General features: G+C 35.4%; 1 protein-coding gene across 3 annotated transcripts in view; it reads right to left on the bottom strand.

Moving 5' to 3' along the window:
- SCN2A (sodium voltage-gated channel alpha subunit 2) overlaps positions 1 to 24,217 on the bottom strand; it is a 113,012-nt gene extending 88,795 nt beyond the window's left edge. The window contains exons 1-11 of one of the 3 annotated variants that reach the window (XM_033231268.1): positions 22,908 to 23,014; positions 20,957 to 21,274; positions 19,901 to 20,019; positions 9,356 to 9,445; positions 8,498 to 8,626; positions 8,037 to 8,128; positions 6,696 to 6,968; positions 5,202 to 5,265; positions 3,528 to 3,669; positions 3,181 to 3,387; positions 1,529 to 1,816 (exon numbers count right to left, since the gene is read on the bottom strand). In XM_033231268.1, coding sequence (XP_033087159.1) covers positions 1,529 to 1,816; positions 3,181 to 3,387; positions 3,528 to 3,669; positions 5,202 to 5,265; positions 6,696 to 6,968; positions 8,037 to 8,128; positions 8,498 to 8,626; positions 9,356 to 9,445; positions 19,901 to 20,019; positions 20,957 to 21,223 — 1,671 coding nt within the window. In that variant the 5' untranslated portion in view covers positions 21,224 to 21,274; positions 22,908 to 23,014. Of the gene's footprint in view, positions 1 to 1,528; positions 1,817 to 3,180; positions 3,388 to 3,527; positions 3,670 to 5,201; positions 5,266 to 6,695; positions 6,969 to 7,849; positions 7,942 to 8,036; positions 8,129 to 8,497; positions 8,627 to 9,355; positions 9,446 to 19,900; positions 20,020 to 20,956; positions 21,275 to 22,907; positions 23,015 to 24,120 lie in introns of those variants that run through there. The other 2 variants (XM_033231265.1, XM_033231266.1) reach the window with 2 other exon arrangements.
- Between the last annotated feature and the right edge of the window lie 835 nt (positions 24,218 to 25,052).

Here is a 25,052-nt window from a genome sequence, read left to right on the forward strand (position 1 = left end):
GATTAATGTTTCCACTAATGGAATCATCATGATTGTGACAACAAAATGAAAGAGATCGAGTAAATTTTGATATTTAGTTTAAAGATCCCTATGTTAAATTTGAATTAATCCCCAAGGTATCCTATCTTATGATGTTATTTGGATTTGAAATGAATAAGGCTGACCTACAAGAATTTATATATATCACATGTAAGGTTATGTGAGCTTGTCTGTACTACAAAAAAGTAAAAAAGAAAGTATAATGCCATTGTGTCTTTTAAATAAAGTTATATTGTAAATTTCCTTATCAGTTTTTAAAGGCATTCTTCATAGGCAACTTGATGAAGTGGAAAGTTTAAGGCTTTCAGTACCAGGCAAAATTTGAATACCAACAACCCTAATATAAACAAAGATCATAATAACTTTTTCTATTACTATATGACATTGTGCAATTATTTACCTTTACTGATCCAAAATAGTTTTTTCATTATAGTAATGAAAATAATACTATTCCACAGAACTGTTAGCATTAATTTTGAGAGTGTAGAAAGAATGCCAATCATAAAATAGGTACTCAACAAAGAATGCAGCCCCCTGCTTCTCTTCACATACAAAATTTGGGGATATTAATTAAATTAGAACTTACCTAGGGTTATAGTGAAAGGCTTACATGAATTAATATTACAAATAACAACACAATGTGTAAATATTAGCCATTATCAATGTTGTTGTTGTAATTGTTATTGTTACTGTATAGATATTAAGGTTTCACTCACTCCTGGTGAAAATGTCTTCTGAAGTACTGTGTATTCCTGTGAATTCTCTTGGTGATTTCAAAGACAATTAGGATTCTAAATTTTAAAATTTCAACAACTTGTATGGGTACAAAAGGCAGAGGTACCCAGTGAATATCTGTTGCAGTTTATAAATCACAGTACTCTTCGAATGCAAGTCCCATGTTTAACATGAAACACAGATAATCAAGTACAACTAAACACTACTTTTTATTTCGTGTCATAAATCTCCCTCAGTACTTGTCTATCTGAGAGTTTTGGCTACTTTTCGAGATATTTTGTTTCAGTCCCCTTTGAAACAAGGGCAAGAAGAATGCCCTTGGCATGTGATATTTGCACCTGATGGGAACAACCCTGCAGATGGCCTAAAAGAGTCTCTGGTCCACTTCTGGGAATTTGTCACTCAGAAAACCCACAGTTCACTAGATCCACGCACAATAGTTAAGAAGAGATGGGAACCATCTGCTGATAATTTCTGATGTGGAAAATTTCTCCAAGATTTTTGAATCTTTAAGAACACCTCAAAACTGCAAATCTTTCCAAACCCGGAAGGATCTAAAATTTCCTTTCTGGGATTCCAAAGAGTTGTAAAACTCACAAATTCTCTGAAGTGATAGCCAAAATACTTGATAATCATCACTACTCTGAAAGCATTGTGCCATCCAGGTGGAAGGCAGTTTTCTCTCCATCAAATTCTGGCATATTCTTTAAAAAGCTTTTATGAGAACACAGTTCATGTAAGTTAATATTTTTACCTGGTGTGGAGAAGAAAATCTCTTTTCATATGTCAGCCTACTTCCTTCCAAGGAAAAACGGAAACCTTTTCTTCTTATGCTGTCTTCGGATTCCGATTTTCGGACTCTGTCGTTTTTCTCTTCTTCTCCAGACTGTTCTTTCTGTTTCTTTTTCTTTCTTCTATTTTTCAGCTCTTTTTCACTTTTGGAGCTCAACTTAGACGCTACTGAAGAACTCTCTGAAAAAACTCCTATCCCACCAGCACCACTGAAGTCTCTTGATTCAGCAGATGCGGCCGCAGCTGCTGCCTAGAAGGGCGCAAAGTAGGTGGAAGTTGCATATAAACTTAAAAAATAATTATCATATTACTGCTTAATTGAGCTTCAATATCATGAAGATAATCTTGAAAAACAATTCTCCATTTCATTCAGTATTTTAGAAAACAGTACATTGCTATTAGACCAATCAATGAATAAAATGGGCAGTCATATGGAAGATGACACATATGACTTTTATGAGAACCTTTAAGCTCTGTCCTCACACTATGATGCCTAATTATTTAATAATATGAGCAAGACACTCAAAGATCATAATAACTTTTTCTATAATTTGAACAATATTTTAAGAAGGAAATGATTTAGGAATTAAAGGTTTCCTATTTAAACCTGGTAGACATTTGCCTTTGATTCCATTTTCACAGAATAAAGAAATTGAATTATTAAATGTAATTCAATCAAGTATTTTATTTTAATTACATTTTTCGCTGTGATTTAAATTGAGTATTTCACTAAGAAATGCACAGCAAAGACATGACACAGATTGTTTATTTGAGAATCCTAGATCATGGCATCTGCATGAATTTGTAAAGTATAACTGTAGTTTTGGCAGAAAGATGGTGTTTAATATTGTTGCTATTACATCAATATACTTTGACCTTTATTACATATTTAGGAATACTCAGTGATAAAAGGGAATTGTATTCAATATACAAAAAAAGACAAAAATAGGCAATTGGATTAGTTAGTGCCATTAAGTCAAGCAAATATAATTAGAAAAATTCTTGCCTTATTTTGAAGGCTCGTCAAGTCCAAATTAAAGGATTTGTAGAGTAGGAGGCAGAGAGTGCTAATGTTTTAATATGTTTACACACTAGTGATTTACCGATGTAACCCACAAGCTTGCATTTATACACTTTATATAAAAGAGAACAAATATTGAATAAGCCTTTGCCTTTCCAGACTCAATGAAATAATTTTCTTAGTTTAATTCTGTTTTTTTGACCCTTACCACCTCTGGTGATACTGCAATGAAGAAGCAACTGTAACTGAATTCCTCTTCCCCTAAGAAAATACTTCAACTGAAGACATGTCGGTTTATCTACTCTGCAAGTTTGAGTAAATGAGGCCTTTGTTAATAGTTAATTTCCTCAAGGAGTCACAAGGGAGAAAAAACGTCAGTAAAGCAGTTATAATTATCCGTGTTTTGATGCCATTACTATTGACAGAGATCATTGCAATAAACTATTAACTTCTTAATAAACAAACAGGCTTCTAGCACTTACCAAACACATATGACATATTTCTAATGTCAACTACCTTGCCACTGACCTCAACATTTAGGTCAAAGAATTTAGATAAAGAAAAACAAAGGACTGTATGCTTGTTCACTATACCTGAGCTTCTTCTTGTTGCTTTTTCAACTGTTCGAGCATCTGCTGAAATTCAGCTTCCTTCTGTTCAGCCTCTTCCAATGTGGCCTGATTCTGTTCCTCATAGGCCATGGCCACCACAGCCAAGATCAGATTTATTAGATAGAATGAGCCCAAGAAAATGACCAGCACAAAAAATATCATGTATGTTTTCCCAGCAGCACGTAGTGTCTGCAAAATGGAAGAGAGATTTTAAAAAATTGTTTACAGGATGTTACAAACTCACACTCTAAGTAATTAAGTATTCTACAGCAATTCTCTTGAGCTCAGTGTTTTAGGATTCTCAGAAAAATCATTTTATCTGTTCTTACCAGTTGATAAAGGTTTTCCCAGAAGTCTTGAGTCATGAGACGAAATAAGGACAAAAAGGCCCAGCTAAAGGTGTCAAAGCTCGTGTAGCCATAGTTGGGGTTTCTACCAGCCTTCACACAGATGTATCCTTCAGGACACTGGCTGTAATTAGGTTAGAGGAAAGAGAGGAAGTCAATAACTGCAAGTCTGCTCATTGGTTTTCCTGTTTTAATAGATGCCAGTGTCTATTTTACACGGGCACTAGAAGAAAGCCGATTTCTCTCACCTTACCCAGTACTTAGCTCAGCACTATGTGGACTGATTTATATAATAACAGAATCTATTAGGTCTGCTTTGTGGATTCCTCTGTGATTCATAATTGTCATTATTATATTTATCGTGTCTCCATATAAAAGCAATAATATCATGATTAGTATCTTCTGGGACTTAAGGACAGATAAAAAAAAACTCTGTAAGGAAAAAGTTGATTTTCACTGAAGATGTCATGAGGCAAAAATGTGTGTAAGTGTGGGAACAGGGCAAAGAAGTGAGAAAAGGATAGGTGGGGCTCGCCACAAGGAGTGAATGACACTGTGTGGTAAAAATTTCATAGGAGGACCTTGAAGATCAAGCAGGCGGGGCTTCAGTGTCTTGCCTCACACTTCTGAGCTGAACCATCTTGGGCAAGTTACTTAATTTGCTAATCTTCAGGCACCTCGCATGTGAGAATGGGCTAATAAGAGAACCTGTCTCACGAATTTGCAAACACTGAAGAAGATATTGTATGTAAAGCGTTTAGTACACTACACACAAGGCATGAAAATCAATTGATTTACTTATCATTGGAAGCGGAAGATAAAGGAAGCATAGTGCTGATCATAGAAGTCAAAAGGAAAGCCTATTATCACTGGGAATTTTGCTAAAGGTATTAGCTACCAATGTCCACAGTATCATCGTCCAAAGAAAGTACATTAGACTTTTGTGTGTGACTCTAAAATCTCACTAAATAGAGAACATTAACTGCATTTTGAAATTTTCCTAGGCTTTAGTTCCATGTTTCTTAATAGCAAACATTTGGGTGATCCCAATAATAACAATTACAAGCCCTTATTGAGCGATCTAAACAGCTATACATTTATTAATCCACTTCATCATCACAAAAACCCTATTATTATACCCACTTGTCATATGAGGAAACGAAGGCAAGTAGAAGTGAGATTATATGACGGAGTCAAAGTCTGAACCTATGCAGACTCTCCAGTTTGTTTTTAACCACTTTGCTAACATATGTTAAATACTCCCCATGTCTCAGATATTAACATTATCTTCAGAGATCTTATATTTTAAGCCGTGGAGAACACATTAGTATATATAAAATATCACACTTATAAAAAGTATGTGCTTAAGAATTCTATTGAGCTTCAGATGCATATTATACTGTTTTATTCTCTATTTTACATTGAATTAATTTGGAAGATTAGATGTGACCTAGCATAGGAAAATAATTGCAGCAAATGACTGTGTGAAGGAGGTGAGAATCTACACTTATCCTGGCTATTCTGAGAGTCACCATGAAGTAGAATTTATGGAGGGTTTCGAGTGAGGAGTGAGTGGGACTGGATGAGTGGGAGGTGGCAGGTTGTTGACACTGATGGAGTAGTGTGGACTGAAACTCAGTAGGAAGCATCACTTACCCTGCATCTGAGCTGTTGCCACAAAGCAGAGCATCATTTTGCCCTTCTAAAAAATAAAAGTGACCTATTTGAAGAGAAAGGAATAGAATCATTAAAAGCCTGTAAAACACTTCAGTCACCCCGTTTAGGTGGCAAAGCTCACAAATGTTTTCAAACATAATGAGATGGATAAACTAATAAATATATACGGCTAAAGAGATTTTTCAAAATGTTGAACAAATATCAATATATAACATTTTTGATTGTACAAATGGTTAGCAAATCTATGTTAAAAAGAAAAACGTTCAGAATGAATTACTATGATAACATTATTATATCAGCATTCATTGCAAATGTAAGCTCAAATTGAGTGGGATACATCAAGAAAGAGCTACCAGTCTATTGCTGGGCACAAAAAGTAAGAAAGAAGAAAGCTTTGTTGTTTCTAGGTGTTTTCATGCAAATAAAATTTTACTTCACATATACTTTTTTTCCCTGGGCTCAAAATAGATTCAGACATTTTTTTCCTGCCAATTTTAACTTCATTTCCTGTGAGAAGTGGGCTTAGGTATTTATTCCCTCTTATGATGCTGTAAATAAGTGTTTTGCTTGAAATTTTGCTTGATTTCTGCCTTTCAAATGAAGAAAATAAACTTGTTTCTTTGGAGAGATATGTTGTCTAAGTTTATCTAGCTTTTATTTTTATGCTATGGAGAACTATCTAGTTTTTATTTTTAAGGTATTGCATATAACTTCAGTAAGTTGCAAAGATGATCTCAGAAAACATGCTCACACATGCAAACATATGTATTTTTATATTAACATACAAACATGCACACACACAAGAAAAATGACAGAGGGGCTGGGCTCAATGTTAAGAAATCATGCTGAACTATATGACATGAGATTATTCTGATGTTCATACCTTAAATATAATCAAACTAAACTGGTAACTACAATACAATGATGACACTAAAGGTACTAATTAGAGTATGAATAAGTGAATGGCTAAATCAGGATTACTTAACCTTCTGAGGAGCGCACAAATTCTTATTTCATCTTGATAAATGGTTTCTCTATTTTCAGATACAGCATGTGTGCTCAATACATATGTTGCATCAACCAAATAGGGCCAAATTATTTCTCTTCAGTCTTCTTAACACATTTCAGTGGAATACACTGAATAGTTCAAACTACTGATTTATTTATCAAAATGACTGAAAATGCCTGATTAATGTCTACCAAATAAACATTTTTCAATATGGCATAATACAAAATTACTTTCAACATGAGTATAAGACAATACATTTTCAAATGAGAACTTTTACTATATCAATGGACAGATAAGGAAAAAAAGGAATAAGGTATCATTTGATATCTCTATTATATGTGGTAAATCATCTTAAATTAGTCTAAGTCACTTGGTTCACATCTAAATTGAGATAATTTCTATGATATATAATATTCAATATTTAGAGAACTAAACAACTTAATGGTTTATAGAGTATATCTTACTTTTATCCTCAATATATTCATCCCAGTTAAACATGCTCACTGTCCTATTGAAAGTGGTACCATTCCCATCCAATGAGTTGTTAAAGAAGGAAGTAATATTTATTTCAAAGGAAGAATTATCTGGAGGCCATTGCAAACATTTATTTCGTAGGTTGCCCATGAACAACTGTAATCCTATTAGCGCAAACACGCTTAGACAGAACACAGTCAAGATCATGACATCAGAAAGCTTCTTCACTGACTGGATCAGGGCCCCCACAATGGTCTTCAGGCCTACAAATAAAATAAGAAGGAGGAATTTAAATATGCTACTCAACAGCTATTTTACCGGCAAAAATATCATGAGCTTGTCCTGGAAAATAAAAATGTCATGCAGAATGCCAACAATATTAGTTTAATGTTTGTGATTGAATAACATTTTCATGAAAAGCCTGCTAGCTGGTGAAAATGAATGAAAGCAGAACTTGTACGTTCATTAGAAAACTGTGAATGGAAATGAACCAAATGTGTATTTCCAAACACTCCTTAGAGCAAAAGAATGATTTTGTTATTCATGCTTAAACATCAACCTTGTGTAAATATTTTGCTTTTATTTGCAGATGTCTTACTCCCTAACCCCTTACTGGTTTTAGAAAAGTCTATATGAATAGAGTAGTAAGAAATCTTGAAGTCGATGAATTATGAGGTTATATATTTGTGAATTCGGCAAGCTTGAGTATGGGTTAAAAAAAGGAAGACATCTGAAATCTGAGCCCCATGCAGCACTCATGCTATCCCTTGCTCTTTCATTTATCTGCAGCTTAAAAGATTGCCAGTTTTAGGCCTAAATTGTCAAATTTGCATCAATCTGAATGTCTCATAGTTTAGCTTCTATGCGGAAAGCTTGATGTTATAGGATGCAAACCATGTAGCCTGTTACTGCAAATGCCTCATGCAACACTTGTTAAACTCAAAGGCTGATTTAGAATAGTTTTAAAGAAAGCAATGAGTAAAAAGCAAAGAATCAAATCCATCCAAAAAATGATGTACCAATTCTTGCTTTTTTAACATATTTATTTGCAATATGCAACTAGCAACAAGGCTTCTGCACAAAAGCTGTGATTGGTAGCACCACTGTAGCTAAAGTCAGCCTCGGTGTTTAACCTAGCTCTCACCTGGAATGACTGAAATTGTTTTCAATGCTCGGAGAACTCTGAATGTTCTCAACGCTGAGACATTGCCCAGGTCCACAAACTCTGTCACATATCTGTAATAGGGGGTTCACACACAAACACAATGACAGAACACAAGAAACAGTTGGAGATATAAGGGGCCTACCACCTTATACCATTTTCTTCTTACCTGGAATTACAGAAATAGTTTTCAAAGCTCTCAAGACTCTGAAAGTTCGAAGAGCTGAAACATTGCCTAGGTTTACAAATTCTGTTACATACCTGTAGAATTAAATCAGAGTTATTCAGAATTTAGGGAAATCTATGTCTGCCTTGGTCTTTCATCAAGACCTTTTAATTTCATGAGTGTTGCCATCAGATTTCCCAATTAAGAGGAAAATGGCATTGTCATCAATCATAATCTCTGTTATTTGGGAAACTTTATTACTTTACAGTGCTAATTGAAACCAAAGACATGTAATTTACCATGATAGTTCCTAATTTCTCCAAACTGAATAATTTGATTGGAAGAAAAATATGATTACTAAGAAAAATGCTTGGTCTGTCAAGGCAAGCCACCAAGGAAAATATAGTACAGGCTCCCACCAGTGATTTACTCTTCCAGGAGAGAAAATGTATTAAGATACTTACGCAAAAGTAATGACTGTGAAATCCAACCAATTCCATGGATCCCGTAAAAATGTGAAATCTTCTAAACAAAAGCCCCTTGCAAGTATTTTAATAAGTGATTCAAAAGTATAAATTCCTGTAAAGGTATACCTGAGAGAAAATAGCGAAGTTCACATTAAAAATCTAGTGGTTAATTTACATGTACATATCTTAAAGATGACATAAACAGCAAACAAAAATCAGACACTTCCCTGTTGGTCTCCCTATGATATAGAGTTTAGGTGGAGCTTAAGTCAAAAAAGAAACATTAAATTCCAAATGACATTCTCATTGACTAAATAAATAAATATTGCGTTTTCCACATTAATTAATTTAAAGGATCCAAATAATGTGGCTCTATATGAAGACATAATCTGAAATACACTGGCCTTCAGTCTGATTGGAGCAAATAGGTATTAATCCAAAAATGAGTGAAGCATTCATATTTTATAAAATGTGCACCATTAAAAGCCATCAAACATATCCTAGTAACACGTAGAACTGTGATAGTCATTTAAAAAGGAACATAAAAACTATGTATACTTTTTATCAGTAGATTTTAGTAAATCACTGGTGATCTTCAAAAGAGCATTAAGACTCACAAAGAAGATAAAGGGCTGCAGATAACGGCAGTCAAACTAGTGCAGTAATTTGCACAACTGAGTGAGCCCACTACAAGCTTTGTCCTAGAAGGCATTTAGTGATACACATGAACTTGAATTGGGGTCTGGTTAACAGTAGCTAGCATGATTTGTTAAAGAAATTGAGGAGGTCTCAAGGTGTTAAAAGCACAATACGAAACATAAAGGGTGGTCAATAATGAAAAATATTTATACTTACTCCACATTCTTTGTCCAGTCTGGAGGGTTACTCATGGTCATAAATACACAGTTGGTAAGAATAGTGCACATAATGAGCATATTGAATAAAGTAGAAGAATATCGTCAAGGAAGACAAAGTTCAATGGAAAAATCTTACTTTCATGCACTACCATGCCTTCACCACCATGAAGTTTAAAACTTTAGTGCTTATTATTATTTTGTTGCTTATTATTCTATCATTGACCTTTTTTTTTTTTTTTGCCATTTCTGTAACTCAACAACCTCATATTTACATCTTGTCTTCAGGCCAAGCCATCAACTATTTTGAGGCTATTTAGGTACCTTTAGTAATTAAAAAGATTAAATGCAAAGAAATTAGTTCATCGGTGAATAATTTATCAACTTAAATTTTCTTAATGACAGACTCAACTGAACAATAAAAATGCAAGTTCATCATGTATGTAAACCCTGGCAAAAATTCAACAAGAGAATTCAAGTAATTAATTAAGTGTATTATAACATCATTCTAAAAGTCACCCTGGTGGAATGTCTTATAAGGTCCTTTCTAAACAGAGTGTATAATATACTACAACTGCTCATAAAATTCTGAACTATGAGAGAAGATGGCAGGTGTTAGCACTGTCATTTCTGGGGTTTGTAACTAAGGCAAAATTACTTATTAAGTTCCCCAAATCTCAATTGACTTGGTTATAAAAGCAAGAAAAAGTAATCACTTAACAGGATTGCTATGAAGATCAAATGTGTTAAAATATGTAAGTCTCCTGCAACTTAATGGCCCTGGTGCATAATAGATGTTCAATAAATTGCTTCCTGAATCATAGAGAATACAGTTTATTATAAATATTGGGTTGGTTTCACCCTATCCCACTTTGTCTTTGCAGGTATAGTCAATGCCCTTCCCTTTCCTTGACATTAAAAAACAGGAAAAGACAAAAATCAAAACAACTATTTAAGAAAATATTCAGTACTCAGATAATAGTAATGACTTTCATATTTAATAAAAAGCACAATAAAGATTTAGTTGCAATTATGTAAATCGGCACTCTTTATCAGTGTGAATCTGGACACAATTATTAAAATCCCAGAGAGGAAATACGTGCTCTTCATGTCTTTTCTCACTCCTAATGTTTTTACTATAAATCATACATTACTTATACATAACAAAATACCAACACTATTATAACTGGACAATGTTGTTGATCTAGAAAGGAAGTTCATTTACACCTAGTACTGGTTTTGGTCAAAACAATAATAGTAATTATTATTTTTTAATTTTAGTAGCTGTGCTGGAAGGCCCATGCTTAATTCTCAGTTTTTCCATCCATATGAAAACACTCGTAAGTAAATGATGTGCATCAGCCACGTGAGGGCACTATAATCTAGAGAACACACACACACACACACACACACACACACGAAATACCATTTCAAAGAAGAAACACTTAATTTTTCTTTATTGCTAAAACAAACAAAAAACTAAATTAAATAAAGAACGACTTGCTATTGGTATATAAAACTAGACGGTCCCCTGTGCCTGTTGGTCTGCTGAGCCCTGTTGGGAAAATAACACCCCGTGGCAGACTGGCACCATTCTAAAATTACAGTCACAAACCTCAGTGGTCCTCAACACAGTCCTGTGTTTTCCCACTTGGCTCCGTCTCCTACTCTCTGCAAAGAAAATTTCAAATATTCTGCACTTTCCTTCAACTTCCAACCCTCGTCTTTATTTCCACTCCATTTCAAGCTGAAAACTTATTTTCTACTTTACAGAGAAGAGACAGTATCATAATGCTCCTCCTCCACTTCCCACCCCCAAATCAACAAACTTCTCCACATTGAGACCAATCCTTTCATCCTTCCTATTATAGTGGGAAGTTTCCAATCCCTCCACCTGTATTCTGGACACCTTCCCCCTTCCAGAAGACTTGAACAATCTCTTATCTCTCTCTTTTCTTATCCTTAATGGCCCCCACCTTACTGGCTTTTTCCTATCAACACAAACTTGCTTATGTCTCCCTTGCCCTGGCATGGCGGAATGGATATTTCTCTCCTATGACTCCCAACCCTCCTTAACTATTTACAGCCCTATCTCCCTTTTCCATTTCATGGCCAAACTTTTGAAAGAGCTCCTTATCTTTCCTTTTCTTATATATCTATCACATATTCAGCCTACCAGCTTTACTTTCTAAAGATGACAACATCTTCACGTTTTGTCACTAAAAAAAAAAAGGATAATTTGAGTTTATATTTGATGTGCTTTCTGAATAGCATTCAACAAGAATGGTTCCTCCCCTTTACATTAAGTTATCTTCCCTCTGCTTTCAGGAGGTTCCAATTCCCTGGCTTCTTCATGCCTCAGAGCACCAGTTTCTCTGTATTCTTTGAAATGTGACATTTTTCTTTTTGAAAAGAAAGACATAAGGTATGTAAGCCATCTACCTCTCTTCTACTCTCCTCATCCTAGTGTAGCCCATAGACAAACTTTGCTCAACAAGCATAACCATTATGTACCCACCAGCCTCAGGTACTTCTCTCCAAGCGAGACCTCTCTTCTGAATTCCACATACTTGATTGTCCATATGACATCTGTACTTACATATCTTATCAACACTTCAAATTTTGAATTCTAAAACTGAACTTTTGAAAAGTATCTTTTCATCTACTCTTCTGCTCCTGCTAATTGCTTACTCCTTTGACACCTCCGTGTCTTATAAAATGTGCATAATATACCCAAAGACCTATGAGAAATCTTAGATTGCTGTCTCTCCTTAAATGTTCACATCTAATTAACTATCAAATATTGTCAATTCTGCCTGCTATCTCTGGATTCAGTTACTTTTTTCCATCCCCATATCACTGCATGGTCCAAGTGTCTGTCAAGACTAGCATCAGGTCTAATAGTCCATCTAGATTATTGCAGTCTCCTCTAAACTGATCTTTCCAAATTCATGTTAGTCTCCATTTAATCCATTCTGCATACTGTGCTAAAATGACCATTGTAAATGTAATATGAATCATTTTGGTAGCTTTCTATTACTCTTAAGAAGACGATCAAATGTCTTAACATAGAGTCAAGACACTAGGAGGTCTGATCCCTGTCTACTTCTCCAGTTTCATTTTCTTTTCTCTTCATTGCATTATCCCCATTTGGATAATACTGTAATTATTTTAGGTTGTCAAATGTTATGAATGTTTTATATGCTGTTTCTGACATTAGGGTCTTGGAAATGTCACCTCTCTTTTTCTTCAGTACCCAGATTGGCCTACTACCAGTTATATACCCCTGCAGCACTTATATTATTCCTGTAATGACAAGTTTTAATGATGATCTTCTCAACTACTCTCTGAGCGTCATGAGGACAGAATCATGTCTATATTATTCACCATTATAGCCTTGCTGTTTCATATAGTGTCAGTTGACTATTGAATGAAATTAATTTTGCAATTCATTTGTTACTAAATGGAGTTTTAAAAAAAAATTTGATAAATTATTAAAAAATACTACTTAAAGTTTGTCTTCAAGTATATTGTTGGCCAGGTGCCATGGCTTGTGCCTATAATCTCAGCATTTCAGGAGACCAAGGTGGGCAGATCATTTGAGGTCAGGAATTTGAGATCAGCCTGAGTAAAATGGTGAAACTCCATCTCTACTAAAAATACAAAAATTAGCCACGCATGGTGACTCATGCCTGTAATCCCAGCTAACCAGGAGGCTGAGGCAGGGGAATCACTTGAACCCAGGAGGCAGAGGTAGCAGTGAGCCGAGATCATGCCATTGCACTCCAGCCTGGGTGACAGAGTGAGACTCTGTCTAAAATATATATACATATTGTTTACACAAGTTTCTACATTTTTTGAGGGTAAAATATAAGATAAATATAAGGTGGAAATTAACAGCCTAATGTGATTATGCTGCATAATGGACTCGGCAATGGTTTTATGACACTTAAAAACTTATTCTTTATAGTGGTATAATTTAGTTATATATAATAAGGTAAAATATATATTTCAATATTAATTAACAAGAGAAATAATTATTTTCTAATTAGTCACTGATAACAAGTCAAAAACAGGCATTTTCCTTATTTCATGGCTATCTTTTTTTTTTTTTTTTTTGAGACGGAGTCTCGCTCTGTCACCCAGGATGGAGTGCAGTGGCGCGATCTCGGCTCACTGAAAGCTCTGCCCCCTGGGCCCACGTCATGGCTATCATTTTAATAAAAGTATACACTTAAGTTAAAAATTCTGACACACAAAAAGAACAATTTTGCTTTTAATAGAAAAAAGTAAATAACTAGGGTCAAGTTTTTACACTTGCGGTTTGATAGGTATCTCTAAATAGAAAGGTTTAAAATTCATTAAGTTTCTAAATCATTGTCAATTTACTTCATCAGTCACATACTTTACAAATTCCTGGATTCTGGTGAGTGACTGAAATAGTTTCAGATGATCTTAAAAATACTCAAATACAAAAGTATTTAATGTAGGTATGAATTTTGCATTGGTGATACCATGCATCAAAAAAGCATAGAAACTCCACATCAAGGCAGATTTCAAAAGGCTCAAACTAGCAGCAAAATGCATACATCCTATATTATTTTTTAAATATATAATCCAAGTCATAAAGTAGAGGACATTTTTCAAAAGAACACTATATCCTGGAACAATGTTGCTTTAAGAACTTTGCAATGTAAAATAAAATAGAGGCAGATAAACCTTATATAATATCAGGGGACAAAGATATTTTTTAATCTATTAATTCCTTTATGCCAGGTATAAATAAAAGTGGGTAAACCTATTGATTGATACTAACCTGAGAGTTGGCAAATGTAAAATATTTCCTATGAGTACATGATGAAGAAACACTTCTTCAAGTTTTTACTGAAAATTGTTTAAGTAGCCCTTGACACGGAGCCTGGATCATCACAACACTGGCACACCCACCCCTGTCTCCATAGATGGAGGATGAAGCACCGTGAGATTTAGAGCAATGAACCACGGATCAGATACATCCCTTATCAGCTGTGTGGGCTTTAGTGACTTGTTTAATTCTTTGAGGCTCAGTCTGCTTATATAAATGTGGACAATACTTTTCTTACAGTATACAGTCATTATCCACTAAGATAATAATTATTAGTTTATTACCATTAATAATTCATTTATTGAGTATAAAATTATAGGGCCTTTCTTTGTTATTCTATAGGAAGGAAAAGACATTATGCTCTGTTCAGAGACTTTGTAATAATGTATAATATTCAGAGAAGTTGTAGAGGAATTTTTAACCTATATATAAACTACAAGTAGAAGATAGCCTAATGTTAGAGATTTTCTAATGTAAAAATGTATAATTTGAAGTAGAATAGAATAGGTCTCTTCCTATATACCAGTGCATATTTCTGAGCCAGCAGAAAAATTAAGTAAACATAACATATACAGTGTTAAATATTGGATTGTTTAATTTTAATATGAACAAAGTCCTATTTGCCAGTAGATAACTAAATGATAACATATGAGCACTGAAAACAAAAGAAAGAGAAACTGTTGTGTCATCTGCTTTCATATAAACCTGTATATTTCTTTTCATAGAAAACCATGATATTTTATGTCTTGGTATGGACACCATGTAATGAATTAGTAAGTTGGAGCATCTAAGAAGCACCTTAGAAATTCATAAAACAAGAACACTGGCAATGTCCCAAATACATTAAATCCGAGAGTTTAAAAATCATTTTTTTTTCTATTGGTTGCAAAATGCTAAGAGCCGAGAATCAAAAAGCCCAGTCTGAAGTTTTAGCTCTGCCACTGACAGAAAATGTAGCCTTAGAAAAAACTAAATATCTCTGGGTTTCAGTGAACTCATCTACAAAATGAGACAGGACTGACCACATTGTTTGGGTCACTTGCAGGTCCAAACTCTGGTGCTATAGAAAGATTTTGTTTGCAGAGTCAGAGTAGTGATTTGTATAAATTTCTTTGTGCAATTCCTTATGCAATACGAGAGTTTCCTTTTTGCTAATCTTACAGCAGTTGCTCCTAGAATTTTAGCTATTAGTGTCATAGATACCCTTTATTGAGTACCTACTAAGCACTAGGATGGGATCTGGTGCTAGATACTTGTCACAGATTTTATCATTATTAATGTCTAAACTGTGATTATAATTTTACAGATAGAGAAGATGAGATTAGAAAGAATTGGAGTAACTTGGACCAAGGTCATATAGCTGAAAAGTAAATTTTAGAGATAGGGTTTGAATCTACGTTTTCTGATACCAAATCTTTGTTTTCCATTTTCCTACCATTTTCAAATGATAGGTAGTTCAGCATTACTAGTGTGATCTGGAGCGAGGGTCTCAGCTCTTTGGCAGCCTAGTCCCATGTCGTGACTTTAAATACCAGCCATACACTGAGAGCTCCCAAAGCTGAACACCTCCAGCTCAACCCTTTTCTGAACTCCAGATTTGCACAGCCACCTAACTCCTCCACTCTCCAATGATGTCTAATAGGTGTCTCAAACATAACATGTTCAAAACCAAGCCCTTGATCTTACCCACCAAATTGGTTCACTCAAGTTGCCCCAAGCTCAGTCAACACAACTCCATTTTTCTTTCTTGAACAGACTAAATGCTTGGAATCATCCTTAGTCCCTCCCTTCCCCCTAGACCCCACAACCAATTGCTCAGAAAATCCTGTCAGCTCTTCTGCAAAATACCTCAAAATTTGATGACATTTTACCACCGTCATTGTTTCCACCATAGTCCAAGCCACCACGCTCTCTTGCCTCCACAATGACAGTCGGTCCCAGTCTCCTTGCTTCGTTCCTTCCCCTTATGCAGTCTATTCTCCATGAAGCAACCAGAGGACCTTTTAAATATGTGAGTCTGGTCATGACACCCTGCTACTGAAAACCCTCCTGGAGTCTCATTCAGAGTAAATGTGGTGTCCTCACAACGACCCACTGCATCTCACCTACAACTTTAGCCCCTGACCTTCACTCCCACTGATGTCATCTCCTCGCTTCCTGCCTTTCCCACTCTGCTCCAGCCACTCAGGTCTGCTTGCTGATTCTTAAACATACTAGTTGCACCCCCACCTTCAGACTTTACCTTCATACTTGCTGTTCTCCTTGAACTGACTTTAACCCTAGATTCCCATGTCTCACTCTCCTTTGCTTCCTTCAGATCTCTGCTCAACTGGTACCTTTTCAGAAAGGATTTTACTGGCCATACAATCCAAAACTACACTTGTCACTCCTCCCTTTTACACTAATTTATTTTCACTAGCTTCCATTCGATGTATTTGTTCATTGTCTTTCTTCTTCCAAACACGCACACACACTCACATAAGAGTAGGAACTTCATTTTGTTCAATGTTGCATCCCAATGCTTACAAGAATATCTACCACATGGTAGATACTCAGTAAGTACTTGCAAATGAACAAATGAGTAACAAATGCAAGATAAATTAGAGGAGTGTGCATATATTAACTTAAAATAATAAAAGCTGACAGGAAACACATTTAAAACCTTGGCAGGGAACTTTAGGAGCATAGATCATTTTTAACTTGTTTTTTATCTAGAAAATAAATCATGTTTTATTTAAATATCAAATAAGACACTAGGCACATGAGAAGAATTTTCAGTTTTCAAAATGCACCCTTGCTAAAATATCATAAGCATAATTTCTGATTCAGCCAAAATAAATTTTTCAAAAAGCTAATTTGCTACACAATAACCCCTAATAGATAACAGTTATTTGAGAAATAAGTCAAGCTTTTTGTTGGAAATGGAGGTATTAGTCCAAGTTTAAAAACAAACTTCTTTAACATGAATGACTTTTTGTCGGTTTATAAACTAGTGGTAATAAATACACAATGACCTCGCAACTGTGGCCAAACAACCATGACCATCTCTCCAAACATTTTTAACTTACAGTAAAGGACACTGTACTTGAAGTCAGAAAATCAGGATTTGAGTCTAGGGTTTGCAACATGAGGAATAAAGGACAAAATTATTGTGAAAATCAATTACTAACTACAGCATCCATATACCTCTAAGTTTACTAGGCTATTTGATCAATTGCATCACCAAAACATGGAAGGATTCATGTATCTTAGACTATCAGCCTCATTGCCTTTTGTTATATCTCTGCTCCAAGGTGAGACATCTGAAATATAACGCTTTAAATCAGGAAATTAGAGACTTTTTAAAATCTAATTTTCTACACTGGAAGAAATTTGTGACTCTAAGCCATCTGTAAACTTCTCAGAGAGTCAACAGCTCAGCTTGGCATACCTTAATAGATTAGCCTGACTGGCTTCACATTTCAACCTGCATCACCTCAGGCCTCCCAGTGACTTCAGCCTTTGGAGTGTGAGTTCCCGGGAAGCAAATACAAGCCCACAGATTCAAGTTGTATCTGAATATCTAGAGAGGTCCTGGCAAAAACTGTGTCCCTAGTACTCAGATTCTCTGATCGGAATTTCTTAAACTGCCCTTACCCTCTACCACTAGGAGTCTCTTTTCCAGGGGATTTTAATGGGGATTCATAATCTCTTAGGATTTTTTTTTCAAGTGGGGACAATAGTTTTCATGAGATTTTCCATGGTCTATTACAAAAGTTTTAAGACAAAAATCTGCTTTTGTAAAAAGCAAATATATTGGGTTTTCTTAATTCCATCTCATCATTCAGATGCATGACAAGAAAGATTTTTTCTGATCCATTTAAACTTATTTTTTCACTTGTTTTGTATCTGATTCTCTAATCTCTGACTTTCTAGTCACTTATTTATTTAATGCATATTTTCCCCATGTCTACTAGGAACAGAAGTCTGAATTTTTCACGTAATTTAAATATAAATTACGTTTGAATAAGGAACATACAATTATTTTAAAATATAATGAATAGTTTATGCAGAGATTTATTCACTGTACAGATTACAAATGCTTGAAACATAATAATAGATCATAATTTATAATCATGAGACCCAAATGTAAATACCAACTTTATTATTCATTTCTAATGCTAACTCAAAGACATCTTTTTCTCCACATCCAACTGGGTTCTCTTATTTGGAAAACAGAGAGAGGTAAGAAAACATTATTGCTTAAGGTAATGCCAAGAAACTATGAAATCTTAAAACATGAAATATAAACATCAAATAAAAGATGTTGATATCCATCTAAACTTGGAAAGAAGAACAACCTAGAGGTTAAAAGGAGACTTTACAGAATGTCATGCTTCTAAAGACAGCATTTGCCATACTGGTAGGCAAATGCTACCAGTATTTGCCTAGGGACATGCTTTACATCCCCTCCATCCAGAAATGACATAAGTACCCTGTACCAGGCTTATCCCATTTCCTGAATTCCTTACTTAATTTAATTCCATCCCTTACCTAATTCAAATATTTTCTAGGCGTGATAAAGGTGGAGAGTGTTTATACTGAAAGCCTTAATACCAGGCCCTGGGCTAACCACATCATGGAATTCCAAGCAACGTCTCTTTCTAAAGAAGAAATAACATGCTGTCCTAATCTGAGGCTTTGCTTTATTTCCGTTCCCCTGCCTGACCTCTGATTCCTGAAGCAGATCACTCCCCGTCCCATGACTTCTGTGTTCTTCCTATAAATGCCCCTGCCCGACACAGCTTCAGTCTTCCAAGCCTTTGCTTCATTGGTATCCCCAAGACTGGCTGTCAACAAGACTACTGTTTCTGACCTAGAATAAAACCTCTCATTTCCAACTACTCTATTTGATTTCAAGGAATCAATCAAATTGCCATCTACCACCAAGCTGTCATCAATCTCATTTTTGGAAAGCAGCTGCATAAATAAGGAGTATAAAAACTAAAATGGGAATGGATATGGATAGATAGATATTCATCCTTTGGAGAGGGATAATTGTAGCAAGACGTGTGACTTGAATAAAACATAGGAACAGGTGATGAAAAGAAAAAGGAAGGAAAAGAATAGAAAGTAGAAGATCAATAGGAAGGCTGTTGGGAAACAAATTTTGAAAAATATTTGAAAGGGTGTTATACCTACAGACACAATTATAAACACTTACTAACTCAAAGCTTTCAAATCCTAAAATAGAAGAAAGTCATAAGATTCAGGCCAAAAACATACAAAATTGTAATTCAGATTATGCATATTTATTTTCCAAATGTAAAGGCAGTCAAGAAAATTAGCTTATGGAGTTTACTCCCTTACCTAACATTGTCAATTGAAGACTTACAGGAGGAGAGCCTGCTAATATGGTCAAAATTAATGAGAAAGGATTGGATGTGGCAAGCAATTCATAAGGGAGAAGAAAAAAGAAGAAAGAAGTAATAGTGAGTTGGGTAGAGAAGAAACACTTAGAAGATGGGGAAAAGTAATTCACTTACCTGTGATCTCATTTTGCAACATGCTAACTGTTGAGTAAAAGGAAAGAAAAAGAAGTAACACATAACATTGCCAACCACAGATATTTTGGAAAATGTGTAGCTCAATAACTTGGTCAAAGAAGAAAATCATATTCAGTGACGATTTGAAAAAGGATATGAATGTACCAAAATCTTAATAGCTAATTTTCTAATAGGGTTGAAGGGAGTTAAAATGTAAAGGGCGGGGGTGGCACTGAATCGAGAGATTGCTTTCCCTTCATTCAATACGATAAACGTCTGAAAAAGAAAACACAACACATGAAACAAAATTTAGAATATATATTAAGAATATTCTTAATATTTAAGAGAAAAGTAAAACCATTATTTATAAATATTGCCCTGTAAAATAGTGTATAACATAATAATTACCAGCAAATGACATGAAGATAGATGCTTTCTTTTTCTGAGCACTATAAACTTTCCTAAAGTTGATAAATGACATGAGGTTTACAAAGAAAATCTGTGGTCAATACCATAGGAATTCTTAGCATTTTTATCAAGTTTTAATGTTAGTATTTTAAAACCGCATTTATAATTCATGTAAAGCACAAAACTGAGGCTTTGATTACTTTTTCGGTTAGATAATTTTCTCATGAGAACTTCAAGGTTTTCCAGGTGTGTTCTTTGCTCAGAATCTTATTTGGCACCTACAAGTCACCTGCTATTATTTCTTCTTCTGTGGAGAGCAATAGAAAGGAGAAAGTATGGTATAAAGGAATAATGAAACCCACTGAAGATCAAAGTGACTTATGGAGAGCTAGAGACTGTAAAGAGGAATTTAGATACTAGTCCTGCAAGTATAAAAAATAAAATTTAAATATACTTCTAGTTTACAGTTTTTGCTTCTCAACATTATTAGGGAATCAGGGTCAATTTACACTTGGTTTAAGAATATAATTTATATTCAAGAAGGTGAATAGGCTTTTGTCCTTCCTTAATTCCCATGCTGGAGGATGCCTCACCAGTTCTCTGCCTGTCTCACAAATGCAGGTTCAAATGAGTGCTTCCAAAAGACTTCTAGGATCATTGGTCCATTACATGGTCAGGCCCATCCAGCATCTTAGTGATACTTTAGACAGAGGGAAGGAGGCAAGCCTTCTTCACCATCATCCCTGGGACTAGCCCAGAACCAATTAGCAAATAGGCAGTGAAGGCAACTTGACTAAGAACTCACTTTCTTATTGATATAGTAGCGGTCCAGATCCTCCAGGGGCACTGACACCATCTCTGGAGGAATGTCTCCATAAATAAATGGAAGAGATTTTCCTGCTTCCAAGTCACTGTTTGGCTTTGGGCCATTTTCATCATCCTCATCCTTGCGTTCCTGTTTGGGTCTCTTAGCTTTCTCTTCTGCAATGCGTTGTTCAATAGCAGCAAGGGATTCCCTGGTAAAGAAGCCGAAGCTGTCAGGTCCTGGCGGTACCAGCACTGACTGTGCCATCTTTTCATCCTGCTCCTTTAATCACTGTTCAGCTCCTTGCATAAGAAAGTGCTACAGAAACAGGGAGGGAAAAAAAGCAATGGCCATTAGAATATAAGGTGATTGTGTCAGTTACATGACACTGAGCACTGAGATACAGCATAGAAACCCAGATAGCTATAATATTTTTAAAGAAAGTTGTATTTGATATTCAGGGAATCTCATATATGCATCCATTTGCTCGCATGGAGATCTATCTTTCACATTCAGTAGGTGTCTATGAGGTAATCTAATCTCCCACTCCCAAAATGTTTTAAGTGATTGTGCTACTTGTGGGAAAATATGCAATTCAGAGCTCAGAAATGGAGGATACTGGTTTGTGCCTGCTGTTTCACTTGTGTGAATATTTTGGCAGCCATCTTTTTCAGCATTCTTTCCGAAAAAATAGCAGAGATCCAAAACAAATGAAACATCACACTAAATTGTAGAACCTGGGCTGAGGATCTTGCATGTATCTCTCCATGTCTTTCCACGTGCCCTTTGGCTCACTTTATAACATTTAAGAGTTTATTCCAAGTCAATTCACTGGGTAAAAAGCTCTGGAAATCGTAAAATGCCAGGCTATGGAAACATAGGTAGATCCTGCTTGAAAGAAAGGGAGTGGGAAGGAGCAGAAGATGCCTGGTTGTGTTTGGAACTGCTCGGAAGCTGCACAGGAAGAGACCCAGCTCCTGCCAAACCGGGCAGGAAGTCATCCACATCAGAGGTCTGTAGCTCAGACCCCCTGGCTTAGCAACCTGCTGCTGGCTAGTGTAATTGCTTCTTATATTAACACATTTGCAGTATCTTAGGAAATACTGTAGAGATAGCCTATTTCCTCAAATAATGCCCATTTCACAAAAATGTAGCATCACAGTCTTAGTGTCCACATCAGAATTTGAATTTGAGAAAAAATAGTAAGTTTATGATAGTTTATCTTTTCAAGCAAACTCTTATTATATGCATCTTTGCAATAACATAGATAGGTTTTTACTGGTATTCAAATCATGTTTCACTAGACTAAAGTAGATAACTCAAAAGAGCACATCAGTCATTCCAAATGTTACCTTTGAACCAGTGGCAGGAGTTTCTATGCTATTTAAAACAATACAATCAACATCTTGACTCCTGAATGCCACTTAATCTATTTTTTCCGTCTTTTCAAAAAATCAATCTATTTCACCCCCATACTATAGGAGTCAGAGTTGTCATTTAAATATATGAAATGCATTTTCTAAGAGTTAAATGTGTTATGCAGTTCACTTCTGCAGCATACACCAGATAAAACAGAGGGAAACCCAAAATAACAAAAACTACTGCACAGTTTTATTTTAAAAAATATTGAGGTAAACCAGGACCTTTCAGCTACCAGCTAGCAGACTGTCCTCCCCAGTATTATAGTGCCTCCAAAACATCCCTCATTTTTCTCACCCATCCCTACAGACCCTCATGCCTAGCGACAGACATAGGCATGAAGATGGTCCTTGCACACTGGGGGAGGAAACTGCCATGCCTGGATTCTCTAATAGAAGAGACATGCTAAAACATGCAGCCAGCAGCTTCAAAATGAAAGTGGTCCCTCTACAGATTTCCCCAAGGATTCTACTACTGTAAAGGTAGAGAAGCATCACAGAGAATAAGCATAATAAGAATATTAAAACATTACCCCTGTAGAATCTTTTACACCCAGAGTTTGGGATTGATAAGCTGGTACCAAGAAGACTGCAGCTAAAATTCCATCATGCTTTAAAAAAAAAAAAAATTCTTTTTTTTTTTTTTTTTTTTTAATTCTCCTTCAAAGACCACACCTAACTTCCTGTAAAAGGATTCTGGTAACTGAAGTAAGAAGAGGCATTTCCTGTACAGGGACTACAAAATGGCATTATTGTAACTACCACTAGAGGGCGGGGAACTGTGAAGAGAAACACCTTCGCAGCGTACACACAGACATATGTCTGAAACAGCCCAAAGCTTTCAGTTGTGGAACTGATCTTCCACAGGCTTTTTTTGGAACGAAACATTAAAACTTTGCTGATTTTAAGTTAATTTTGTTAACCAATAATGCTTCTCCTCATGCTTTTTATTTTCTATGTCAAAAAGTCATTCAATCAATATAAAGAATTCAACTTAAAACTAAAGAGAAAGTACAGTAGTGAACTGCTTAATGGCATTTTTGGTCAATGACAGATCACATATACGACATGGTCGCAAAAGATTAGAATACCATCTTTTTTACTGTACCTTGTCTATATTTAGATGTGTTTAGATGCACAAATATCATTGTTACAATTGCCTGTAGTATTCAGTACTGTAACATCCAGTATAGTTTTGTAGCCTAGGAACAATAAGCTATACCACGTAGCCTAGTTGTGTAATAGGCTCTACCATCTAGGTTTTATGTACACTCTATGAGGTACACAAAACGACAAAAATCACCTAACAACACATTTCTCACAATATATCTTTGTCCTTAAGCAAAGCATGACTGTAAATAGGGAAGGGTTAAAAATAAAAACTCATATTAAATAGCACAATTAACCCTTACTATATGTAAGGGTTAAAAATAAAACTTCATATTAAACAGTAAGTACTGTATGTAGGCTTGTAGCCTAGGAACTACAAACATACAGTAGGATTTGATATTAGCCTCAGCCCCAGATAATCTGAAATCCAATATAGTCGTTGCTAATTCAATAAAGAGATGGCCTATGCCACACAAGTTAACTCTCTCTAGAAAAAATATTAACCCAATGAGACACCAATCTTATTTATCTCGGATTTAAGTCACTAAAAAGCAACCAGAAAAAGAATTGATAAACCAGTGAGATTCTAAACGCTAGGCTTTCAATTAATATCATAGTGAAAATTTGAGGACTTACTGAGTGCCAGTCACTTGGCTAAGATGTTTGCACTGTATTCTTTCATCCTCCACACAACCCCATTGGGTAAATGCTTTCATTATCCTTATTTGCAAACTGAAGTAAGGACATACACTGAAATTAGGAAAAGTCTCCTAAGATCATACAGACAAGATTCAAACTCAAAATCTGATAGCAAAACTCTGTGATCATTATTCAATCATAAAAAGAAAACAGGCACTGACACCAATTATAATTAGAACAGTTCTAATTGTTAAATCAATATATTTCATACTTTCTGGCTTCATCATTTTCGTTGGAAAATATATTTTTTGGGCAGAAACAGAAAACAAAATACCACACCTTCTCACTTATAAGTGGGAGCTAAACACTGGGTACACATAGACATAAACATGGGAACAAGAGACACTGTGGACTATAAGAGGGTATAGGGTGGGGGAGGCAAGTGTTGAAAAACTACCTATTGCTTGCTGCCTAGGTGGCAGGTTCAATTGTGCCCTCAAACTTCGGCATCATGCAATATACCATCATAAACCTGCACAGGTACCCCCTGAATCTAAAATAAAAGATTTGGAAAAAAAAAAAAGAAAATGTGTTTGTTGGAAATGAGCAAGGGGAAGATGTAGCCAAAAATAATATTTTAGTCACTTTAGGAGGTAACTTTTGATGGTAAGAGAAAAAGATGTCTCAAACTAGTTGAAGTAAAAAAGAAATAAAGACAGGAGTTTATTGGTTCATGGTTTGTCCAGGGCTAGTCTTAGGCATGTGATGATTCAGGAGCTCAGTTGATGCTACCAGCTCATAGTTATGCTGTATCCTTTTGTTCTGACTTTCATAGTGATAGGTTTCCTAAAGATTCTTCCCTTATTTTAGTAAGATGCTGTAGCAGCTCTAGCCTCCCAACCTTCCAGACCTCAATTCAGTGGTAAGAA

This window comes from Trachypithecus francoisi, unplaced genomic scaffold, assembly GCF_009764315.1.
Source record: "Trachypithecus francoisi isolate TF-2019V2 unplaced genomic scaffold, Tfra_2.0 Lachesis_group13, whole genome shotgun sequence".
NCBI lineage: Eukaryota > Metazoa > Chordata > Mammalia > Primates > Cercopithecidae > Trachypithecus > Trachypithecus francoisi.